This window comes from Salvia hispanica, chromosome 3, assembly GCF_023119035.1.
Source record: "Salvia hispanica cultivar TCC Black 2014 chromosome 3, UniMelb_Shisp_WGS_1.0, whole genome shotgun sequence".
NCBI classification, from domain to species: Eukaryota; Viridiplantae; Streptophyta; class Magnoliopsida; order Lamiales; family Lamiaceae; genus Salvia; species Salvia hispanica.
In genome coordinates, this window is record NC_062967.1 from 11762728 (window position 1) to 11784837 (window position 22110).

Below are 22110 nucleotides of genomic sequence, written 5' to 3' on the forward strand. Positions count from 1 at the left end.
AATTGAATCACTTACGAATTTATATACATGTGAAACACACAAATAGGCAACAAAACAACACAAATCGTCCGAAATTTCATCAATTTCATCCTAAACCCTAACTTTGTTAAATTAGGAAAAACATACAGAAATTAAGCAATAAAGGATAAATGTAGCCAAATTGAAGAGCAATTACCGAAATATGTTTGAAATTTGTCGGAAAAGATGAAAATCGCGTCGGATAAGAGTGGAAAATCGCCTGCTTCTTCGTTTTCGCGATTCTGCGTCGCTGCTGCTGCTTTAAAACTCGACTGGAAGACGCATAACCCTTATGCGTCACTAACGAAAGACGCATATGGGTTATGCGTCACTAACTAAAGACGCATAAGTCTAATGCGTCACAAACTAACGACGCATAAGTATTGTGCGTCACTCCAAAACGCAAAATTTCGTGCGTTTTTGCCAGACGACGCATTACAATTATGCGTCATTACGTAAAGACGCATGACCGTTGTGCGTTTTTCTTTTAAAGACGCATATTGATTATGCGTCACTCCCTAAGTTGGAATAAAACTAAAGCCCTTCATTAAAATGGAATTCTACTAACATGCATTAATAAAAATAGAAATATTCCGTATTTTAGGGGATGGAAGGAGTATTTAACTATTGATTTTTTTTCAACCAAACTATTGTTGTGTTTTGATTTTGCTACCAAATAAGATTTCAAGGATAACATAGATTGATCACTTATTTATATGACATTAATGCATCAACCAAAACAAACATTGTGTTTTGCGATACAAATCTTACTCCCTCTGTAGTCTGTCCCCTAATATATGTTTTATTAACCCGGTATCAGTTTAAGAATTGTAGAAGAAACTGGGTTTAAAAAGTTAGTTAGACGATTAATATGGGATAGACCAAAATGAAAAACTGAGATACTTAATGGGAAATGGAGGGTATATTATACTCCATCCGTCATATAAAAATTTACACTTAACATCATGAATTTTAATGCACAGTTGGTAAAGTAGTTAAGTGAGTGAAAGAAAAATTTATTAGAGTATTATTAGTGTAAAATATGGCTCACCTCATTAGAGAGAAAAAAATCACCAAAAATAGAATGACTACTTTTCCGGAACATACGAAATTGGAAAGTGCGTCTATATTTGTTGCGAATTAGAATATATCAATAGTTTGGTAATTTATAGTATTAGCTAAATTTATGTAAATAAACAAAATCGAATAATTGCAATGTTGTAAACATGGTGCAAAAAAATCAATTATAGTACTACAACATTTTTAAAAAAATCAACCCTTCTCTTAAAACAAATGAACACAACTTTCAGACAACTTTTAAGATAAGATAGTTGATAGACCACCATGCAATGTAGGGCGTAAAATACCACAACTAGGCTCTGCAGAAGCAAACATTTTCGCTTTTGAGAAACATTGTAGTAGTACTTAAGATCAGAAAAGGTAAAAAGGAAAAAAAAAGTGCGAATATATACATCAGATTCAGTAGAAAATTTATGAATTTTCTTGTGATTTAGCCAAAATATAACAAAATATTCAAAACATTTGTCTGAGTACAACTGCATACGACCAGGGTATAAATAAACTAAGGCTAACAGAACTAGCAAAATTACCTGGGGATCTAATACCAGAAATACATACTTACAATTGGCATAGATGAAGCCACCTTTCTCGTATAAAAAACTAGCATAAAAGAAAATAATCTAACTTCAACCAAATATCAAGATAGACACAGGTTCTATTGGCCTAACACTAGTCGAGCTTTCGATAGCATCACTGACCAAGTCCACAGTTTCTCTGCACCAAAAAAATACAAAATAAAATATACTCCACTTCGTATTATGAAACGACAACAATGCAACACACTATTTCTCACTGCCAAGGGGGGAAAATAACAATACTGGTAGGAGAAAAGAATTTGGGGTTTCTATACACCTTGAAGCAGCAGAACTACAAGCTTCCATTACGAGGATTTTGAAGGTAAGGTCCTAACTGCCCAATTGCCGCCAAAATGAAACCTATAAATACAAATTGAATATATAATCAATGACTCAACTTAGTAAGACAACCACAACAATGATATTCACATATGTATGTAGAGAGCTGTATAGATTTGCAGTTCCACTACCTAAGAATAGTGGTGAGGGCCTCCCAGGGCGTGACTTGAATTCTGGATGGAACTGAGCCCCGACGTAAAAGGGGTGGTCTTTGAGCTCCAAAATCTACATAATAGGACAGATTTGAAGAAAAATATACCGCCATTATAAATCAGTTGTGAGCAGTCATGGAGAATACATAAAAACAAGTAGTAGTACATGTTTGACAAATAGAGCAAGTACAAAATGAAACAATTAATTACACTTGGATAAAATTATAAATTCTCGAAAGTAAATGATAGTAGATGAGAACAAAGCAGGGAGCTTGCCTCCATCCGTTTTCCAGTTTCATCTTTCCCAACAAATTTTAGGCCAGATTTCTCTAAGGTATCAACCATTTCTGGGTTCACCTGTACAAAGTCATAATAAATAGTGATGAGTTGAAAGTTTACGATAAAAATTGAAGTAAACGAAATAATTTTCTAATCAATTAACCTCATATCGGTGCCTATGTCTTTCATCAACATACTCTGAGTTATGGTACCTGTACCAGAAATAATAGTTAGAATATCTGACATTGCTAACTGGGTCCACTGAAGAGAAATTGCAAGCTTTGGTGCGGCCATAGGGAAGAAAACTTGAAACAGAATGACAGAATATGCATATCAAGTCAATTTAGTACTCAGAATAAAATTTGGTAGAAAAAAACTACCAGCAACTTGCATAGCTTTAGCATAATGAATGGCATAACAAATTTTTTACTAATCTTGGTGTCACAAATAGGGAGCAAAGGAGATTCATAAATCGTAGATTTGCAATTTTAGAGAGAGGAAAATGGTTCGCGGTTACAGTTTTGCGGTCAAGCAGTCTGGTGTCTGAAATAGTGTTCTTCGACTACCAAGTCTCATTGTGCTTCCCATGTGAGTTTTTGAACCCTAAAAACAAGGAATGACATCTATCAAATAAAAGAATGTTTCAAAGCGGAATAAACCATTAAATAAATTGAGAATGCAAGCTACCTCTGGCATGAATATCACAACAGGATTTGGGGTATCCTTATCAAACTCGGAGCTGTTTGCCCTTTCCATGTTCAAAACCTGAATATCATATTATGGAATTAAGTCCCTGTCTCCACAATGTGGTCATAAAAAAGGAACACATGATTAAAGGAAAATCTTACATTTCTCGCAAACTCAATCACGGATATCTGCATACCCAAACATATCCCGAGATATGGAACTTTGTTCTCTCGGGCATATTTTGCAGCCAATAGCATACCTTTGACACCCCGATCTCCAAACCCACCTGGAACCAAGATACATGCAGCATTCTGAAAAAATACAGTTAGCTTGTGAGATAACAAATTTTTCGAAAAAAATAACAATCCAAGGGACATAAACCATATTAGACCTAATAAAAAGTATTTACTAGAGTAGATGTAACAATTAATGGAGTGAATACAGGGTAACAGGATAGCTAAGTGAAAAGTCAATACCTTAAGAGTTCTCCAAGCTGTCGCTTGAGCTTCCGGTGTCTGCATTGAAGGATAAATAAGTTGTCAATTGTAAGAGACATGGTTCTCGTATCAAATCATGGTAAAGGTAATTAATCATTGAATGAAAATTTCATATATCCATACAGACAACGCGTTGTCATCTTCAAGATCTGAAGCTGCAATCCAATCAATTGCTGGCTTCAATGAACAGGCAATGCAAGCATGCAAAAGGGCCTGCCAAACAAAGCAAGAGAATAAAATATCACACCATGGCTATAAAAATAATAGGAACTCGGGAGAATTTACTATTTAATAAAGCTGAAATGACAAAATTTTCCATTATGCAAAGGGAGGCATTCTTTAGCAAATTTAAATCCCCCCTCCCAAAAAAATGATAAATAAATGGGGGCACAACAGTGAAGTGAAATCAGAAACACCAAGGCAAGATATATATCAAAGTATTCCTAGTGAGTCAGTTACACATTAATTGCTTCACTGATAAAAGGTTAAATCTCTGGGATACAATCGACCAGATAGACCACTGGATCATATCACTCTATTGAGAGAGGAGGAGAAAGACAAGGAACCCACCTTCACCACTGACAGATAAGAATCCGCCATTCCAACATATTTCCCGACCATTGCAATTCTCACCTGTAATAGCACTGAGATTCTCATCTGGTTTTCGAAAGAATTTAACTGGTGGAATACAATAAAGGGGTATGGTGCTAACAGAGTTTGAGAGATTGTCAAAGGTTTCAGCTCTATCAGTCCATTCTTGTAAATTAGGAGTATTGGCAACACTGAAACAAAGAGCAGCACCATGTCATAAACAGCAACAATTCATGTTATATCTTATGCAACGATTCTTTCCAGTATTTCAAGATATAAAATTTGTAAATGCTCTGTTTCGGACAGACAACATAGACCAATCAACCAACTGTTCAACAACATTTGTCCTGCAAATAATTATAGACCAAGATAGACATGAAAAATGTAAAATATGATGCTAAAAGCAAAAATAGAACTCGCACCTCTGTAGCTCCAGATGTGTTAGAATGGCATCATGTGCATTTTGACTCTGGATAGGAGAAGAATTATAATCAAAGTAAAAAAACAAGAGATGAATAGGGTAATATACTGGGAGTGCACTTTTTACAGAGATAAGAACTACCCACCCGAAGCAGTAGAGGGATGTGCCAAATATTTGGCACGTCATGGATATTGAGTATATTGCTAACCTGGACATATCATCACACATAAAGTCAGAAGAAAAAATGACACATAGCACAGTGCAGTACAAAAAAATGACAATAACAACTTACAGGCACATGGCAAAATTGTGACAATTTTTGCCTTGTATTCTCCAACAGAGGCTGCAATATTAATAAAAAACCAACATCAAATACTAATGAAAGTGTAGTTAAGGGCTTAAAACCATTTCAAACTTGAGCATTGGCACCACATTTTCAGGTGAGGTCTTGTATGAGACAGTGTCAGGGTCAAGATACATAAGAACGGTGCACTAGTAAAATTACAAACATGCCACCAGATAAGGCCTTGAGTTCCAGTACGGGTCTTTTCGGACGGACTTTGACCCATAAGATTCTCTCTACATGTTTTTACTTCACTTTTAATAGCCTTCAACTTTTGTTCAAAGATTTTCGCTAAAAAAGAAAATATCTTGTCCATAGTAACAATGTACCTCTGCTGAGCGGCAAGCTAGAAAATGTGGGGTCAAGCCTAATGCCCTCAATTCGCGGACACTATGTTGTGTAGGTTTAGTTTTCTGCATCGAGTGGAATTTGGGAAAGAGGAATTTAGCTTCACAAAAAGTATGTAAATAACAAGACTGTAGAATTTAATCTTTTTAAATAACTAAGATTACCTGTTCACCAACAACTCCGAGAACGGGGATAAGGCTGACGTGAATCAAACAGAAATTATTTTGTCCTGCGAAAGAAACAACCAATAAGAAGTGAGTTCACTAGGACCATGAGACCCACAATAGGTGTCTTAACCCTTAAAGCAAGAGAAAGAAATCAATGGTTAGTAACAAACAAGGGTCCTGCAATACGAAAATTTTATGCTCCCATATGGAGGCAATTTATTCAATCTTACCAACAGAGAAGAGTAGCTGTCTCAAAGCTTCAATGAACGGCATTGACTCAATATCACCTAGAGAAGGAACATTAAAATCACTGAGAGAAAACAAATTTGAAGATTGATTTTGAAATAAAGAACAAGAATCTTAGGCAAATAACTCTTTACCAACAGTGCCGCCCAATTCTATAACACAAACATCTGCAGGGCCTTCTTTCCCATCCACAGGGATATGTGATACTGATTCAATCCAATTCTTAATGGCTTCGGTAATGTGGGGTACCACCTGAACTCAACCCAGAATGCAACAAGAGATGAGAATAAGAGTCAACGTCACTTGTTCTATCCAAACAAAACAACACCTAAAAACTACAACAACCTGTACTGTCTTCCCAAGATAATCCCCTCTCCGCTCCTGTTCAAGGACAGACTGAAGAAAGGATTGCAAAATTAGCACAAAAGAAACATATAATAACATCCACTAGAAACCTTAGGCCAATAGTGTATTACCTGATATATCTTTCCTGTAGTAATATTGTTGTCCCTAGTAAGTCTCACATCCAGAAACCTTTCATAGTTACCTAAATCAAGATCCACCTATCCAAAAGTTGCCAAAAAATTAAAACTTTATACAAATTGCAGGGTTAACACACATAAAGCCTGTATATTAAAACTTTAACAAGTTCAAAATAAATCTTAATCTGATACTTCTTGAGACATATAATGTGTAACAAGTTTAATGCAGTAAAGCTGATACTTTTGGTTCGCAAGATTGGGGATACCTCGCCTCCATCATCAAGAACAAAAACCTCCCCATGCTCAAATGGGGACATTGTACCAGCATCTGTATTCAAATAGGGATCTACATGCATATAAAGGCGAAATAAGTAGGCACCCATGAACAAAGTATGAAAAAATCCATATTCTGAACAAACAATTAAATTGATATGCCTACAGATAATATACAAACTGGACTACATAACAGAGTTAGAAAAAAAATATTTATTGATGCCAGAATCAATCATCTCAAATCATAATTAAGAATTTCACCAATCAATCATGAAATGCTTATAAAATATTATATTCAAACAAAAATCTAAAACATTCATACGTTCAAACTTTGACCGCGCTCGCGCATGCAATAAAATATCGAGAAACCAATGCTCATCCCCATCCAAATTTAAGTTAAACAAATTCGATTCAGCTCCCTTACCACACTCAGCATCACGCAATAAAGATTGAAATCATAAACAAATGAAAACCTCATGCAATTACGTATTCCCTCAGGAATATACTCGCATTCCTATTTTCGCAATCCTCGATCCACGCCATTACAGCGGAAAACCAAAAAAAAACACAATAATTGACATATAAAACAACAATCAACCGCGGAAAATAGCCAACACACCAATTTTAATGGAAGTGACGCGCAGGCCGCACGCTTTCAGCACGACGCCGATGCTGCTGGCGGTGACGCCTTTCCCGAGGCCGCTCACCACGCCTCCGGTGACCAAAACATACTTCATTTCAAGCCGTTTTCTTCTCAATCAATCAGGAAAAATAAAATAAAATTGTGAAATCGAATATTAAATCGGTTATACGGCGTGTCAGAAATCCGAGCGGGAAGGGGAAAAGTTCTTAGCTCGTGGAATAAAGGAATCTCTCAGCTATGTCAAACTGCAGTCGCTATCGCTGTTTCCACAACGGCTTTCTGTTTCCATTTCACGAGGGTTTCCTTAACATAAATAGCTCATGGAAAAGGCTAAAGCCCTAATTCCTAAAACCTTCCAAATTCACTAAAATGGCAAATGTGATAAAGCAAAATTTGTCAAATCTTTATGGATTGATGGCCCATTGTGAATGGGCCTATTAACGAATATTTCCACATATGGTTAATTTAGAATCTAAATTTTGCCCAAATTCATTATGATAGTCACGTTTAATTACGTAATTTGTTGCCTTTAATCTTAAAACAACGAATAGCAAGTTCTTACTATATATGGAGTATTGATTATGAGATTTGTGCCGACCAAATTGATTTGTATAGTTTGAGTGGAGGCATACCATTTGGTTAGTTGATTAAAATTTGGTATTTCAACAATTAGGACAATTCAATGAATATATGCCACTCGTTCATTGAATTGAAAAAAATAGTGACTCGAATTTCGTGTCTTTCCTAATGTGTCATCCTCATCCACATATGATATTAATGACTTATCACTTATCTAATTTTACAAATAGAGCAACATGATAATTGTTGTGACAAGGTTATTGGCAAACGTCACGTTACATTTGGACTAGGGGGACATGCTCACATGCGGATAGTTTTTACCTTTTATGATTCTTTGTCCCATATAATTGATGTTATATTATCCATTCTTATTTATCATTTTTATTATAATGGGGGATAAATGGTTACAACAGTAGTTAGACTGAAAATGAAAAAAATGTTAACTTATTCTCTCTTTTCTTTATATTCACAGGTAAATAGGATATATACTGCTAAAATAATAATAAAAAATAATACACCATTTTGTTCCTCCTTTGTAAACTTTCTAGTACAGAGACAGAAAAAAAATGTTAGTAAAACTTTGTTTTCTAATTTTTTAAAATTTTTGGATGATTCATAAGAGTAAATTTAAAATTTTCAGAGAAGAACAATTTAAAACAGTATTATCCTATGTGTAAATATAGACGAGTTCATAGGGAGTAGGAGTATTTAAAATCTAATGGCTTGGGCTGATCTAAAATGGTGTTATTGGACCAGTGCCATTTCAGAGCATATTGGGTAACGCTCCTTAGTTATTTATTTGGGCTAAGTTTGTTGTAGTAGTATTTCTTAAAATTTAACAAAAATTTAATCTTTTATGTGTACACCGGAGACAACGGATTAATTGTATTTTCTGCTGCAAAATCAAATTATAGGTCTTTCATGTACATTTAGAGAGTAGTTTTATTGAATAGTATAACTTACTACTTATCCACCGGAGACAACGGATTCGATTAATAATTTGAGTTAAGAGAATTTATATTGGATATGTTGAAATCACATCCTATATTATTCTCTTCACTTTAATTATTAAATGTCATCTTTTTCTTGAAAAATAAATACTTCAAAGAAGTGTTTCGCTTGTAATGGAGGACGGAGGAAGTAGTAATAAAACTTTGATGCTGGAAAGTTTTCGGTAAATTGCAATTTATCTGTATATTTTTTCAGTTTTCACTAGTATCATTGTATTTTAAGCACGACCAACACGTGTACTATTATTATTTTGGCAAAAAAATCATAAATAGTTGAACATTTGAATACGTGTTCAACCCATTTTTTATTGCTCACCTAAAAATAGTACACCTCACCACAGGAAATTGAACAGACGACTAACTTCATTTTTTTGGGAAGAACATAAATCGTAAATATTCAATGTCTTTTATTTTTCTAAATTCTTTATTACGATTTCATATGATTTGCAAACTTTTATACTTATATATCATTACTAAATTAATATGCAAATAATAAAATAGAAGTAGAAACATGGAAAAATCAAGAGTTCCAATTATTTTTTAAATAAATTCAGAAATCAAATACACTTTTGTAGTTGCTGATGACGTGGTAATGCAAGTATCTTTCTTTAATTAAATACTAACGTGGACATTTTTTATTACGATAATAATTATGTAAAAATGCAAATAAAAAATGGTTTGACAGCATCAAATACTCCTATATAGGAGTAGATATGAGGTGTGGTGTAACTTCTGGACTTGTATATAGCTTTGGTTACCTAATTTCGTATACTTACAAATTTGACGTGAACAGCTTCCTAAAAGGGGAAAAACGTCAATTACTTCTAGAAAATAAAATTTAACTCTGCTGACATCTGCGACTTAAAAACGAATAACCATCAATTCATTTTGTTTACCGCTAAAAAATATTTATACCAATATCTGAGTTTATTTAGTAAAAATTAACACTATTTAGATTTGCTTCCTTCAATCAGTTATGCATATAAAAGTGTTTGAATAACAAACGCTATTTCCACTACTACTAACGTTTTTGGTCTTTGTAAATAAAAAAGATACTCCCTCCGTCCGGATAATTCGGGTCACTTTGACCGGGCACGAGTTTTAAGAATTGTAATGAAAAGTGGGTTGAAAAAGTTAGTCGAACGTGGATCCTACCTTTATATATTAGTTTTATAATAAAATGTGAGTATGGATGAGTTAGTGGAATATGAGGTCCACTACCAAAAATGGTAAAAGTGAAATGGAACAAATTATGTGGAACGGACCAAAAAGAACACTAAAAGTTCATTTTCTTTCCAAAATTGCAGAGACATATTATGAATCTATGATAAATAGGTCTAGCTTATCCCCCCCTTGAAAGCATAAAAAAATGAGTTAAAATGAAAGTTATGTTTGTCGAGGAGTGTTGTTGAGTCAGGTTAAGTTTGGTGAATAAATTTACCCACATTATAAATGACAGAGAAAAAATAAAAGTCAATAAAATGAAAACTTCTAATGAGATATCAAGGTAACTGATATACACACCTAAAACAGAGGAGAGTAGCAGTACCCATAGCTTCGTCTCCTTTGCTCTCTGTACAACAATAATGCTTCTCTCTCATCTCCCCTCCGCCGCTGACCCTCCGCGCCTCAGCCAGGAGGACATCCACACCTCCTCCTACTTCTACAGCGCTCCCCCAACCCCCATGCATTTCGATCGAATCAATTCCGCTTCATTCCAGTTCCAATTCTCTTCTAGGTTTGCTCCTACCGCTAATTTGCCTAACGCCGACGACCTCTTCTTCAACGGCCACATCCGGCCGATGCAATTGCACAGCGGAGGCGGAGATCTCAAATTCTCGCACCGGAAAGCTAGATCCATGTCGCCGGCGGTGGAATACGAGGCGAAGAGGATCAATGAGTCGCCGTCGGGGAGGAACTCGAAGAAGTGGATGTTTCTCAAGGATCTACTGCATCGGAGCAAGAGCGAGGGGAGAGGCAACAGATTCTGGTCGATCTCGTTGTCTTCACCGTCGTCTTCGAAGAATCATGAGACGAAGAGAGGAACGAAGGCTCCGGTTAACGGAAAAGCTGCGAACGGATTGTGGCGGAGGCGAGTGTCGGCGCACGAGCTGCATTACACGGCGAATAGAGCGCAGGCGGAGGAGATGAAGAAGAAGACGTTTCTGCCGTACCGGCAAGGTCTGCTTGGGTGCCTAGCCTTCACTGGATCATTTACCACTAATCGGAATCCTATTTCATCCATCTGAAATCGGAGTATTTGAATTATGGGAGATGCTCATAATCACTTTTACATTTGTGATTTGGTTTCAATTTATTTTCCCATCATGTATTGGAAACTTGTTCTTGATTTATTCCAACTTTAGCTGCATGAAATTGTATAATGAAGCTTGTACATTAATTGTGGAAGGTTTGAAAGAATAAATCAGTAATGCAGGGAAATTAAATATGGAGTAATAATAATATACACATTTGTTCGCGTTTATTTGAAATAATATGAGCAATTTTTCATGTAATTTTAATAACGTAAGAGTATGAAAGTGGAGTGGTAAGTAATTATATACTCCCACTTAGCTTACTTTAAACGATTAAATCGATTACTAGGCAGCTCTTTTGTTTTGCCGAAGGAGTAATCTCATCAAAAATCACTACAACGTTGAAAATTACTCTGCAAACCAATGTTATAAAAATAAGTATATTTAATTTATAAGTATATTTTACTGAAAATAAAAAGATGGATTCTATTTTTTCTCTGGTTGGCCACTTAAAAAATTAATATTAATATTCTTTTTAATAAAATTATTTTTCACAATTCAAAAATATAGAGTACTCCGTACTATACCTGTCTCGTTATACTTAAAAAACTTTTTTTTTTATACAAAGATTAATGAATAACTGTTCAGTGAATAAGTATACTGTATTATTAAAAAAAAGAAGGTATATTGTGAAAAGTTATATAAATGATAATGAAGTAGATAAGCGACGTAGAATAAAGTAAAATAGTGAACAAAATACTAAATAATTGAGTATAGAATAATAAGATAGTAGTAAGAGATACTATTAACTATTAAGTGTGTTGAATTTTGTAAAAAAAAAATAACTTAATTATAATGGGATGCTTGAATAAGGAAAATAACTTAATTATGATGAATTGTGCTTTAGTTTAGTAAAAGAATGAAGGAAAAATGGGGAGAAGTAGAATCTGTGGTAAAAAGAAAAAAAGAACCAGAATGTGAAGCGTGCGAGAAGAAATTTCACTGTAATTGGGGTTGTCAAAATTGAAAAGGCAGGAAGGGAGGAAATAAGATTATTGTTGAAAAAGAATATATTGTTGGAATCCTAGTAATCAGAAACACGATGCGGTAGAAGTTGTAAAAAAGGAAGAAGAGAAAAAGTATGAAGGCGCTCACAGGCGCTCAAATAGAGTCTCTCACCAGTCAGCATATCAAATCTCATATCTTCAATATTATCAATCTAAATTCTATATACTACTATATCTTGAATATTATCACATGTGTCTAGATTGTTGCATTTAAACGTCGATTTATGGAAACCCCAAATCCATTTAATTCAATGTGGGGTTGCAGGTGGCCCCTCGAAATGCAATACTACAACTCGGGATTCGAGATCAAAATTTAAGATTCCATCAACTTTCTAACAATACATTCAATGCGTATAACTAAATTTGTTACTAAATCTACCGTTTCATAATTGTTTTGTCTTATACAGTACTCCCTCCGTTCCATAGTAATGGAAACGTTTCTTTTCGGCACGAAAATTAAGAAAAATTGTATTAGATGAGTTAAGTAAAGGAAGAGTAAGTGGAAAATGAAAAAGGTAGAGAGATTAATAGAGAAAAAAGTAAGAGAGAGTAAAGTAGGTATGTAAAAATGTGTTGACTTTTACTAAAAAGGGAAATGACTCTATTACTATGAAACGTACCAAAATGGCAAATAACTCTATTACTGTGGAACGGAGGGAGTACAAAATAACAGAGCAAGTTTCAATTCGATTCAAATCTTCGAAGCCCACGAGTTTGTCCTTTTGGATGCTCATGGATGGGATTAATATCCTTCCCATGGGTCCACTTCACCACATTCTCGCCTGCGTGGCTCTGATATCGAGGATCGTGGTAGAAAATATAATTGAAATGCGGAAAATAAAATAAACAATTAAATAATTTTGGATTACGTTGCTCTATTACATTTATCACTCTTTTATACGACGTTCTAACTACGAGAATATGGGAAGATTTCATTTCTATGTTTACGAGGATCCTGAGTTGTAGTCTTGTAGATACTAGATAACTGATTTTGGTTGACTATGATTCTGTCGAAATGCCCTAATTTCTGCTTCTTTCCAACAGTTTCCTATCATCACCCACTGATATATGCCACTCAGCTGACTTGAGACGGGTTGCTCTTTTACGCTCTGTCCAACTGACGACTCAGCCTTTAGGGTAGTCCCTGACAAGAATCTGGGAACAGTATAGAAGTTGAGGGGCCATGCTCGACGTTGAATAGAGTGGAGACTATCCTATGGCTGAATCTACACTTATGAGCATGTCGGAGAGTAAAGACAAGAAGAAGTCTTGCAGGACTCTCGGTGTGGATATGAAAGAGGACAAATCTGCTGGCTAATGGAAACAATGTTACCCAGTTGCAACAGTGATTGGTTTTTGGGATGTTTTGAAGCCCCGTCTGAAAAAAGAGTGCAAAGAAATACTCTCTTGAAATAGATAGCTCCAATGGCAGAATTCTACTTTAAGAAAACTGCTACCCGTGACTCCGACTCTCATCTGATTATCTCATAGCACCCAACACCATTAGCTTCTAGGTTCAGTTACAGTTTCCATCACTCAAGACTACACAAATACTCTTGCATAACAAATAATAATATATCAGAAGAGGAACAAAGTTTTGGACCAAAACTCATTATTTTGTTTACTCTTATCAAAAGCAAGTTCTGGAACAGAGAAGGTTTCATGACCAAAACTCATTATTTTGTTTACTCTTATCAAAAGCAAGTTCTGGAACAGAGAAGGTTTCATTATCATCATAAATAATGGTAGAGTAATTTTTACGTCTACAAAGAAACAGATGTAGTCTCATCTCTAACCTGAGTGATTCAAGGGAGATGATATGTCTTTTAGGTGCATTACACTCTTGTTTAAGCTCTCTAGATCCTGCAGATATATTCTTTTCATGGAAAGTTCTGTGCTCAGCTTGGCACAATGATCAGCAATCTGGGAATGCAAATTGTATCCAGCTTGAGATGCGTTAGATATGCTTGGGAGCTCGCAAGCAGACCAGTGGTTGCTTTCACATACTGTATTATTCAACCTGCAAGCCAAAATGGAGAGAACAGCTCAAATTATGAAAAGATTATCCTATAACACAAGGGAAAGAAGTATATAGTCAGCTAACAAAAGCAGCAAAGTATTTTGAAAATCACTGATTCTTGATTTCTATTATGATGATGTTATGTTAGAACACAAACGGAAAGGCGTAAACCAAAGAATTTAAAAATGAAAATCTATAGCAGCTGGATGGCATGCTCTGTTCTCGACACATCGGTCAGACGGCAAAAACAAGGAACAAAAGACAGAATTAGAATCACTAGTATTCCGAATGATAAAGATGCTAAGAGTAATTCTGTGACATGAGAGAGTAGCAACTAGCAAGTAATTGTGTATAACATAATAGTCTCTTCAGGCGTGGTGAAATTTCTTGCGGAGCTTCATCAGGCAAGAGTAGGAATTCTCACTTTTTAATTATGTCCAGATGGCAAGTGTGATTCCGGACATTGAAGAAGGCATCCACACAGGTCCTGTTTGTCCTAGTCAATCCCACTAATTCGCCAGCTGCCTTGCATATGGAGTGTACTGCATAATCAGTAGTCCATAGGTTTATGTTCTTGATCCTCACTGCAACTAGATCTACAGCATCAAGAGGACTAACTAGAAATATGTGACTTCCCACTTCAACTTTACCAGCCGAAACTGCTCTCTTGCATTGGTCTGCATCCTTTGGAAACAATGGATGAAAGACTTAATCATATACTACTATTACATTGAAGTAAAACATAAAAAGCCGTATGACCGGGGGGATGGGAGAAGAAATATTTACCTCAAAATCAATGTTACAACACTTAAAATTTTCAGATGTAGTCACAAAAGAAGCACCAGAAACCTTTCCGAATACTGAAATAGCTTCTACGAGCTTGGAGAGACCAACTTCAGAAGGTATGTTCATAATGGAGACAGAGAGTGGATATTTTGTTCCAGATATATTTCTATTGCCATCAGTAGATCTTGGCGCATTATGAGGGGCATGAGACTCAGTAGATGAAGTTGTAGAAGATTTGGCAACTGCTCCAACTCCCTCCTCCCCGTTTGGCCTGTAATCTGAAGATATGGACTTGCTACCCGGCTCCTTGTTATCAGTAGGCATCCTTGCATGAGAAGGGACACGAGCCTTAGCTGGAGTAGCAAAAGATCTGGCAATGGCTTTCATCAAATCCTTGTGACCTGAAGACTGGGCCTTTTTATGGGAATTTGTTCTCTGTAAATGAGAATAACAAAAAATGAACTTCTGAGACTTCATTATTGCAAAAAGGGTTCATGATGAGTGATGCCTAATGATTGAAGTTAGCTCCAAGAAGTTTCAAAATGCAACAAATGTGATTGGACTTTCAAAATGTAACAAATGTGATTGGAGTTTCAAAATGCAACAAATGCGATTGGAGTTTCAAAATGCAACAAATGTGATTGGAGTTTCATAATGCCACAAATGTAATTGAAAAAGTATACAATCATACGAGCAAGATCAATATAGAAAAACACAAGCAGAAAAACAAATATGCACAACAGTAAAAATTACCGTAAAATGATCGCGTTTTTCAGTAACCAAATTCAGTTTCTTAGCGGAGACATCTGATGTTCCTGGTCCCAGTTCTGAGAAGGCATCATCATCCTCAACAGCAGAAGAGCACAGCTCAAGTCAGAAATGTCGCACACAAGATTAAATTAATGACATGATTGCATAAATAAGGGGAAACAATAGAGATACCTGCGAACCTACCAAAAATGCATCAGATTTTTCTGTAACCAAATTAATTTCCTGGTCAGGCCAATCTGATACTCTTGGATTCACTTCTAAGGAAACATCATCACCCTTCATGGCATGAGAATGAATAACTCAAGTCAGAAACTACAAAATATTAGTAACATAATGCATAAACTAAGAGGAAACAACAACAGTTATTAGTGAATCATATCATACCAAAAAATCATCAACTTTCTCGATAACTGATTCAATTTTATTTGGAAGGCATTCTGATACTCCCGAATCCAACTCTGAGAAATCATCATCCTCATGAGCAGAAGAGTGAACAGCCCTATTCGAGCTCTGAAATCCTCGTGCATGGAAGCTGGCCAGCAGAACGATGCAGCTATTAGCTATAAATTTCAACCGGTTGCATTTCCACAGCGTCATCAGCCATTACTTACTAGCGTATTTTCTAAAATTACATAATAGTAAGAGATATTTAGCCATCAATCTCATCTCATCTATAAACAGCTAAACAAATTGTTTATGTAGTCTGAACTGAAGGAGCCATTCACCATAAATTCATCAAGAGACCAAAAGCACCACATTTCAATGTTCAATGTTCAATGCCATACAACCAAATCCATTTCATCAACATAAGAGCATAACAAATGCTACATAAAATAACCATTTCTCCTCAAGCACATGTAATGTAAATTTCTCTTTTCTTTGTAAAAAATACACATGCTTATAACAACTGTTACCATTCATTGATATTTGATAGTGTGCAATTGATATGACGAGCCATTGATTGAACATATGATTGAGTAATCCACAGAATTCAAACAGAAATTACGCCAGCTGCAAAGCTCCAAACGTTACACTTGCAAAACTTTACCTGCAGTCAAATTGGCCGCGGAGAAGGTCGAAGGTGGATATAATCGATCGCGATGAAACCTTGCTGCTTGTATTTACCCAAAATTTATCTGCGAAAATGGAGGGAGGGAAAAAAAAACGAAATTGAGCGTTGGGAGAGCTACAAGTAGGAAATGCCACACATTAGGGGTCAGCGAGTTTACTAGCAGATAGCAAATATATGGAAGCTTTTAATGCCGACTTCATCTTCGTTGTATGAAGAGCGCCGCCGCGTGCGGGTTGACGGCGCCGCCGCGCGGTGGTGGGTTTAGCAATCGGGCTGGAAATAGTGATAATAAAACTACCCGAATCTAAATGTTGGGCAATTATCGACCCGCATTTCTGAATTGGGCCTTTTAGTATTGGACTATTTGTATTGACCCAACAAAATATTTACTCACTTTTAAAGTGGCTACGTATCAAAAGAAATTTGCAAACTTTAATTGAAGAATTAAACTTAACTTCAATAGAAAGTGTAATAAAATTATACTACTAATTTAAACTTAATTTGTTTGGATTAAATATTTTTTAAGTAGATGGCCAATCTACTGGTTATATAGTACTAATCGCTGAATTTTGATGTTAAATAGAGTTAGTTGCTTATTTGATAAACTTGTTTACAAAATATTGAGTCAAGCAATCACGTATGGCCCATTAATATAAAAATAATTAAATAGTTCAAATAAAAAATTTCGATCCAAATTTAAATTGATTGATTCATTTACAGCGTATAATTAGTTTTTTGAAATATGATTCTAACTTCAATAATCACGACCTGATTCTTAAAGTAAAGTCCTTTGTATTGTTAGGCTAATAGCATCAAGTGCACAAATATAACCACATCCATAAATTTACAAATATCTTGTGTCATGGACCATGATAAAATGATATTGTATTTGATTATGAATGAAAGTTTAGTATTTAATCTAATTTAAGTAGTTGAAAGCAATTAAAAAATTAAATGCAATGAAAACTAAATATTCCCTCTGTCTATAAAAATTGACTAATTTTACTATTGTAATATTCCCAAAATATTTTAACCAATTACACACCATTAATAATATGAAATCCACACACCAATAACACTACTTTAACTATTTTTTTTCCTTTAACTTACTTCAATTGCACGTTAAAACGGGTTTGGATCCCCTGCTGTGGCTCCAAGCACAGCAGGGGCTGCTGTTACATACAGCCAATTTTTTAATATTAAAATATAATATTAAAATAATATATAAAATATTAATTTTTTTTATTTTAAAATATTTACTGTTTGAAACAGCAGTCCCTGCTGTGCTTGGAGCCACAGCGGAGGATCCAAATCCGAAACTATATCTTATTTATAAATTTCTCTATTTTTTAAGATTTATTTTAAGAACCAAGGGAAATAGTACTCCCAAACCGGTTTCCCACCGATCCGATCGACCGGTTGCGATTCGGTTCGGCCAACCACACGAAAGAGAAATTATATCTACACGTGGCCAGTTATGATTGGTTTAAACAAGTGGAAATGAGCTCTGATTGGCCAGCTCTCCCAAGACCACGTTGCAAACTGAAACCTACGTCAACTCGAACTCTAAGCACTTCACTGAATAAATATGAAAAGCTCGTTCCCTTCCACGGTTCAGCTTCTCTCTGTCAGTCGCAAAGAGAGAAATCTCTCGTCGGTGTTCGATTTCTTGCGCATTCGCTCATTCGTTTACAATCGAGTACTGATTCCAGATACTCGGCAATTTCTGTAAGCTGGCGTGAAGATCCGTTTAGAAGCCCTAGCTTTTCCGCATTCGCAATTTTTTATTTCTGTGCCTGCTGTCATGGCGCATCGGAGATCAAAGTTATTGCTGTTTGTATGCTACGCGTTATACTGCCTGATCGCTGTTGCAGCGTAAGTGTTAGGATTTTCGATTCTGTTGTGAATAGATTGCAGGATCCGGTTTTGATTTATCTCCCTGATTTTGTGCATCTACCAGGAAGAGCTACTATGATGTTCTCCAAGTTCCGAAAGGCGCCTCGGATGACCAAATAAAGCGTGCGTATCGGAAGCTCGCGTTGAAGTATCATCCGGACAAAAATCAAGGGAATGAGGAGGCGAACAAGAGATTTGCGGAAATTAACAATGGTATTATTTGTCGCGATTTACTTGTTATTTGAATTTTGTATTAATTGAATTAGCTAGAAGACTAGGAAAATGGTGATATGATCACTCGGCATTGATGATTTATTCGGAGGATTATGATTGTTTTGCATTCGTCCGATCCTGTAGCTTATGAAGTTTTATCGGATAGCGAAAAGAGAGGTATATATGATAGATACGGTGAGGAAGGTCTCAAGCAGCATGCGGCTAGTGGTGGGAGAGGAGGAGGTGGCGGTATGAACATTCAAGATATATTTAGCTCGTAAGCTCTTACATATTGATGTTCATTTGAGCTTCTCGTTTTGGACATTATGCTGGTTTATGTGTGTTTACTCCATCAGTTGTAGCTGCTTGATTTTCATATGGAAACGAAGGATTTTTTGCAGCTTATGTGGTATACATTGTACTTTATACTGCTTTCTTTCTTGTTAAGGAGTTTGGCATACAACCTTGCCCAGCAGATTGAAAGTTAGAGCCCATACCTTTCTCTTAATTAGATTACGTTTTAAGATGACATAGATTGTCTGCCATCTTGACCTATTATTCATCTTTTTAGGGGCGCAGCTTAACTATTATTATTATGAGAAAACGTGAAAAACATAATGAAAACTAGGCATACTATACTGATCTCTGCCTGTGAATTAGGCGAGAGAAGTGCCGAAGAACTTGCAAAAGGTAAACCATAAAGTTGTAAACTTATTTAATTGAAACACATGCTAGTACCATCAGATATATAAAGCCTTTTTAATGGTTTACTGTTTCTAATTTGTTGGCTTGAAAGTCATTTATCTAGTTGCACTATCAATAATATCCTGAATTGATAGTTTCAAACATGGCTTTAGGTTTTACTTCTTATTCAGTTAGTTTATGGTATGTCCTTGCTTATGTACTCTATATTCACCTTGAAGTGTAATAGAAACCACCCTGTACTTGTCCACTAAGCTAATATGTAGACATGTCATAGTGTTGATGCTTTCTGTTTGGGTTTAAATTGCTCATGTATGCCGGACCTTTTTGCCTTGTTTGGTTACTGAAATTGAATATTTGTTCGTGTTTCCATGAGATAATTTTCTGACAATGAAACACATTCCAGTTTCTTTGGTGGAGGTCCCGCTGAAGAGGAAGAGAGGGTTGTCAAAGGTGATGATGTTATTGTTGATTTGGACGCCACACTTGAAGACCTGTATATGGGGGGTACTTTGAAGGTACTGAATGCGGAAACAACATATATATATACCTCTGAATAAATATATTTTGTGATTAAGTGAAGAACTGATGAATATAATGTCTATAAATATGCAAAATAGAATATTGTACTGCTAAATTGGCTGCTGTATCTTCCCCCTTCTGATCATATTTGAGATATTGAGATTAAATTTCTCTTATAGTTGTGGCTTTATAGGGCTTAAAGATATATAGAAGAAGAAATAGATGTATGTTGTTTTGAATTGTCCATAGTCTGAATGTGCCGTTTACATGTTTGATATTTGATCATTTTGGTTCCATTTATGTCTTAATCTGCTTGGAATGTAAACATGCGTATGATAGTAAAAAGAACTTTCATAAAACACAAATAAATGGACAACAATAACAGTTGCATAGCCGCTCATAATTGAATGATTGAGATGTGCAATCCATCAGGTTTGGAGGGTGAAAAACGTAATAAAACCAGCCCCAGGGAAGAGGCGCTGCAACTGTAGAAATGAGGTTTACCACAAACAAATTGGTCCTGGGATGTTTCAGCAGATGACGGAGCAGGTATATCTTTCATAATGAGTAAATGCAAATCCATCTTGAAGCACTAGGTATCACTCAACCAAGGTTCTGTTCTGTTTCTTTTCAGGTATGTGAACAGTGCCCAAATGTGAAGTATGAAAGGGAAGGTGATTTTATCACCGTGGATATTGAGAAAGGAATGCAGGATGGACAGGTAAGCAATTCTTTTCTCCCCACCTCATGGTTCTAAATATAGATCCAACATGTCTTCTGCAAAACTTTGTTATATTGACGGCTTTTACCTTTCTTGCTCTCGTCCTATGAATTTTCAATCCTACTCTCTCCAAGCACCAGTCCAACTAGGCAGGCTAGTAGTCAGTATGCATGGAACACAAACTCGTGCTTTTCCTTGAAATGCTTCTGTAGTAAAGCGATCAGAAACTTTTGATAATGTTTTTCGCCGAGTCTGTCAACTAAAGTCAGACATGTCTCATTTTCTGCACTGTTATTTATTTACAGGAAGTGCTGTTCTATGAAGAAGGTGAACCAATAATTGATGGTGAAGCAGGAGATCTTAAGGTTTAATCCTCATCCTTAATTTAATTTCTGGTAGTGGATTAATTCTCTTTATTTTTCAATTATTGAACATATCTGACTATTTGATCTCATATTTGTAGTTTCGTGTACGTACTGCACCCCATGACCGCTTCAGAAGGGAAGGCAATGATCTGCATACAACAGTCACCATTACTTTGGTAATGTTTCGGTTTTGGACAGCCTTGACCTAGATGATTGTCAAAGGTTAATGACCGATGTCAAATTAAAACTCTTCTCTATCTCAGGTTCAAGCCCTTGTTGGTTTTGAGAAGACTGTTAAACACCTCGACGAGCATTTAGTGGACATCAGCTCCAAGGTAAATGAAACATTCTTAGCCAAAATTCTCACATATCTTTTTATAAGATCATCTATTGTTGCATTTTGATTTCAAGGAAAGAAAAAATGAAGATGATCTGAAATTTTGTAACAGGGAATCACAAAACCGAAGCAAGTGAGGAAGTTTAAAGGGGAAGGCATGCCGTTACATTTCAGTAACAAGAAGGGTGATTTATACGTGGCCTTCGAGGTTATTTTCCCGACATCATTGACGGAGGAGCAGAAGACAAAGATCAAGGAAATACTACCCTAGCTATAACATTTTATTTTGTAGCAAGATTTGAGTTTTACATAATCTTTAGCTGTTGGAACATTTTTATGCTCTTCACAATTTTGTTAAAATTGTAGAGATCCTTTGTGAAGGGAGAGATGTAACCATTCAGATTCTTTCTTCCTCGTACTATCGAAAACTCAACTCCCACATTTGGTCGTTCCATCGACTTTTGTCGATTACAAACAACTTATATGTTACAAATGATGGATATGACAACTTGATAGCAATTTGCTTGTATTTTTCAAACTAAATAAGTTCTTTAAATAAAAATAACATGCCAAAATTTGGAAATCAACATGCATTTGAAATTCAGATTTTTGACATCTCCTGACACAAAAATCACCAAACAAATCACATGTTC

The 22110-nt window shown here is 35.7% G+C and overlaps 4 protein-coding genes across 8 annotated transcripts; 2 read left to right on the plus strand and 2 right to left on the minus strand.

Moving 5' to 3' along the window:
• Window positions 1-1496: 1496 nt before the first annotated feature.
• Window positions 1497-7452, minus strand: LOC125215114 (CTP synthase-like). Its single transcript, XM_048116435.1, has 23 exons — window positions 7118-7452; window positions 6492-6571; window positions 6220-6306; window positions 6089-6139; window positions 5878-5995; window positions 5728-5784; window positions 5495-5559; window positions 5312-5395; window positions 4932-4982; window positions 4785-4847; window positions 4641-4687; window positions 4340-4409; window positions 4198-4260; window positions 3751-3840; window positions 3607-3645; window positions 3292-3441; window positions 3131-3208; window positions 2961-3046; window positions 2607-2655; window positions 2441-2521; window positions 2144-2237; window positions 1951-2033; window positions 1497-1812 (listed from the first exon to the last, which is right to left on the minus strand). Exons 1-22 carry the CDS (start codon window positions 7233-7235, stop codon window positions 1966-1968), a joined length of 1689 nt encoding a protein of 562 aa, XP_047972392.1. The 5' UTR covers window positions 7236-7452; the 3' UTR covers window positions 1497-1812; window positions 1951-1965.
• Window positions 7453-10224: 2772 nt separating this feature from the next.
• LOC125216499 lies at window positions 10225-11177 on the plus strand. The gene has a single exon (XM_048118233.1). It carries the CDS (start codon window positions 10317-10319, stop codon window positions 10977-10979), a length of 663 nt encoding a protein of 220 aa, XP_047974190.1. The 5' UTR covers window positions 10225-10316; the 3' UTR covers window positions 10980-11177.
• Window positions 11178-13757: 2580 nt separating this feature from the next.
• LOC125210933 lies at window positions 13758-17003 on the minus strand. 5 transcript variants are annotated; one of them, XR_007174432.1, is made up of 9 exons: window positions 16859-17003; window positions 16678-16765; window positions 16014-16161; window positions 15801-15905; window positions 15612-15704; window positions 14859-15293; window positions 14691-14749; window positions 14497-14614; window positions 13935-14072 (listed from the first exon to the last, which is right to left on the minus strand). XR_007174432.1 is itself a non-coding variant. In XM_048110576.1 (8 exons), exons 1-8 carry the CDS (start codon window positions 16899-16901, stop codon window positions 13844-13846), a joined length of 1389 nt encoding a protein of 462 aa, XP_047966533.1. In that variant the 5' UTR covers window positions 16902-17002; the 3' UTR covers window positions 13758-13843. The 5 variants fall into 5 exon arrangements, 3 of the variants coding, with proteins under 3 accessions (XP_047966533.1, XP_047966532.1, XP_047966534.1); XR_007174433.1 differs by having other exon boundaries at window positions 14691-14756; XM_048110576.1 differs by having other exon boundaries at window positions 13758-14072; window positions 14497-14756; window positions 15813-15905; window positions 16859-17002.
• Window positions 17004-18301: 1298 nt separating this feature from the next.
• On the plus strand, window positions 18302-21911 carry LOC125210818 (dnaJ protein ERDJ3B). Its single transcript, XM_048110415.1, has 10 exons — window positions 18302-18576; window positions 18662-18810; window positions 18955-19087; window positions 19919-20030; window positions 20467-20583; window positions 20669-20755; window positions 21061-21120; window positions 21219-21296; window positions 21384-21455; window positions 21570-21911. Exons 1-10 carry the CDS (start codon window positions 18506-18508, stop codon window positions 21726-21728), a joined length of 1038 nt encoding a protein of 345 aa, XP_047966372.1. The 5' UTR covers window positions 18302-18505; the 3' UTR covers window positions 21729-21911.
• The last annotated feature ends 199 nt before the right edge of the window (window positions 21912-22110 follow it).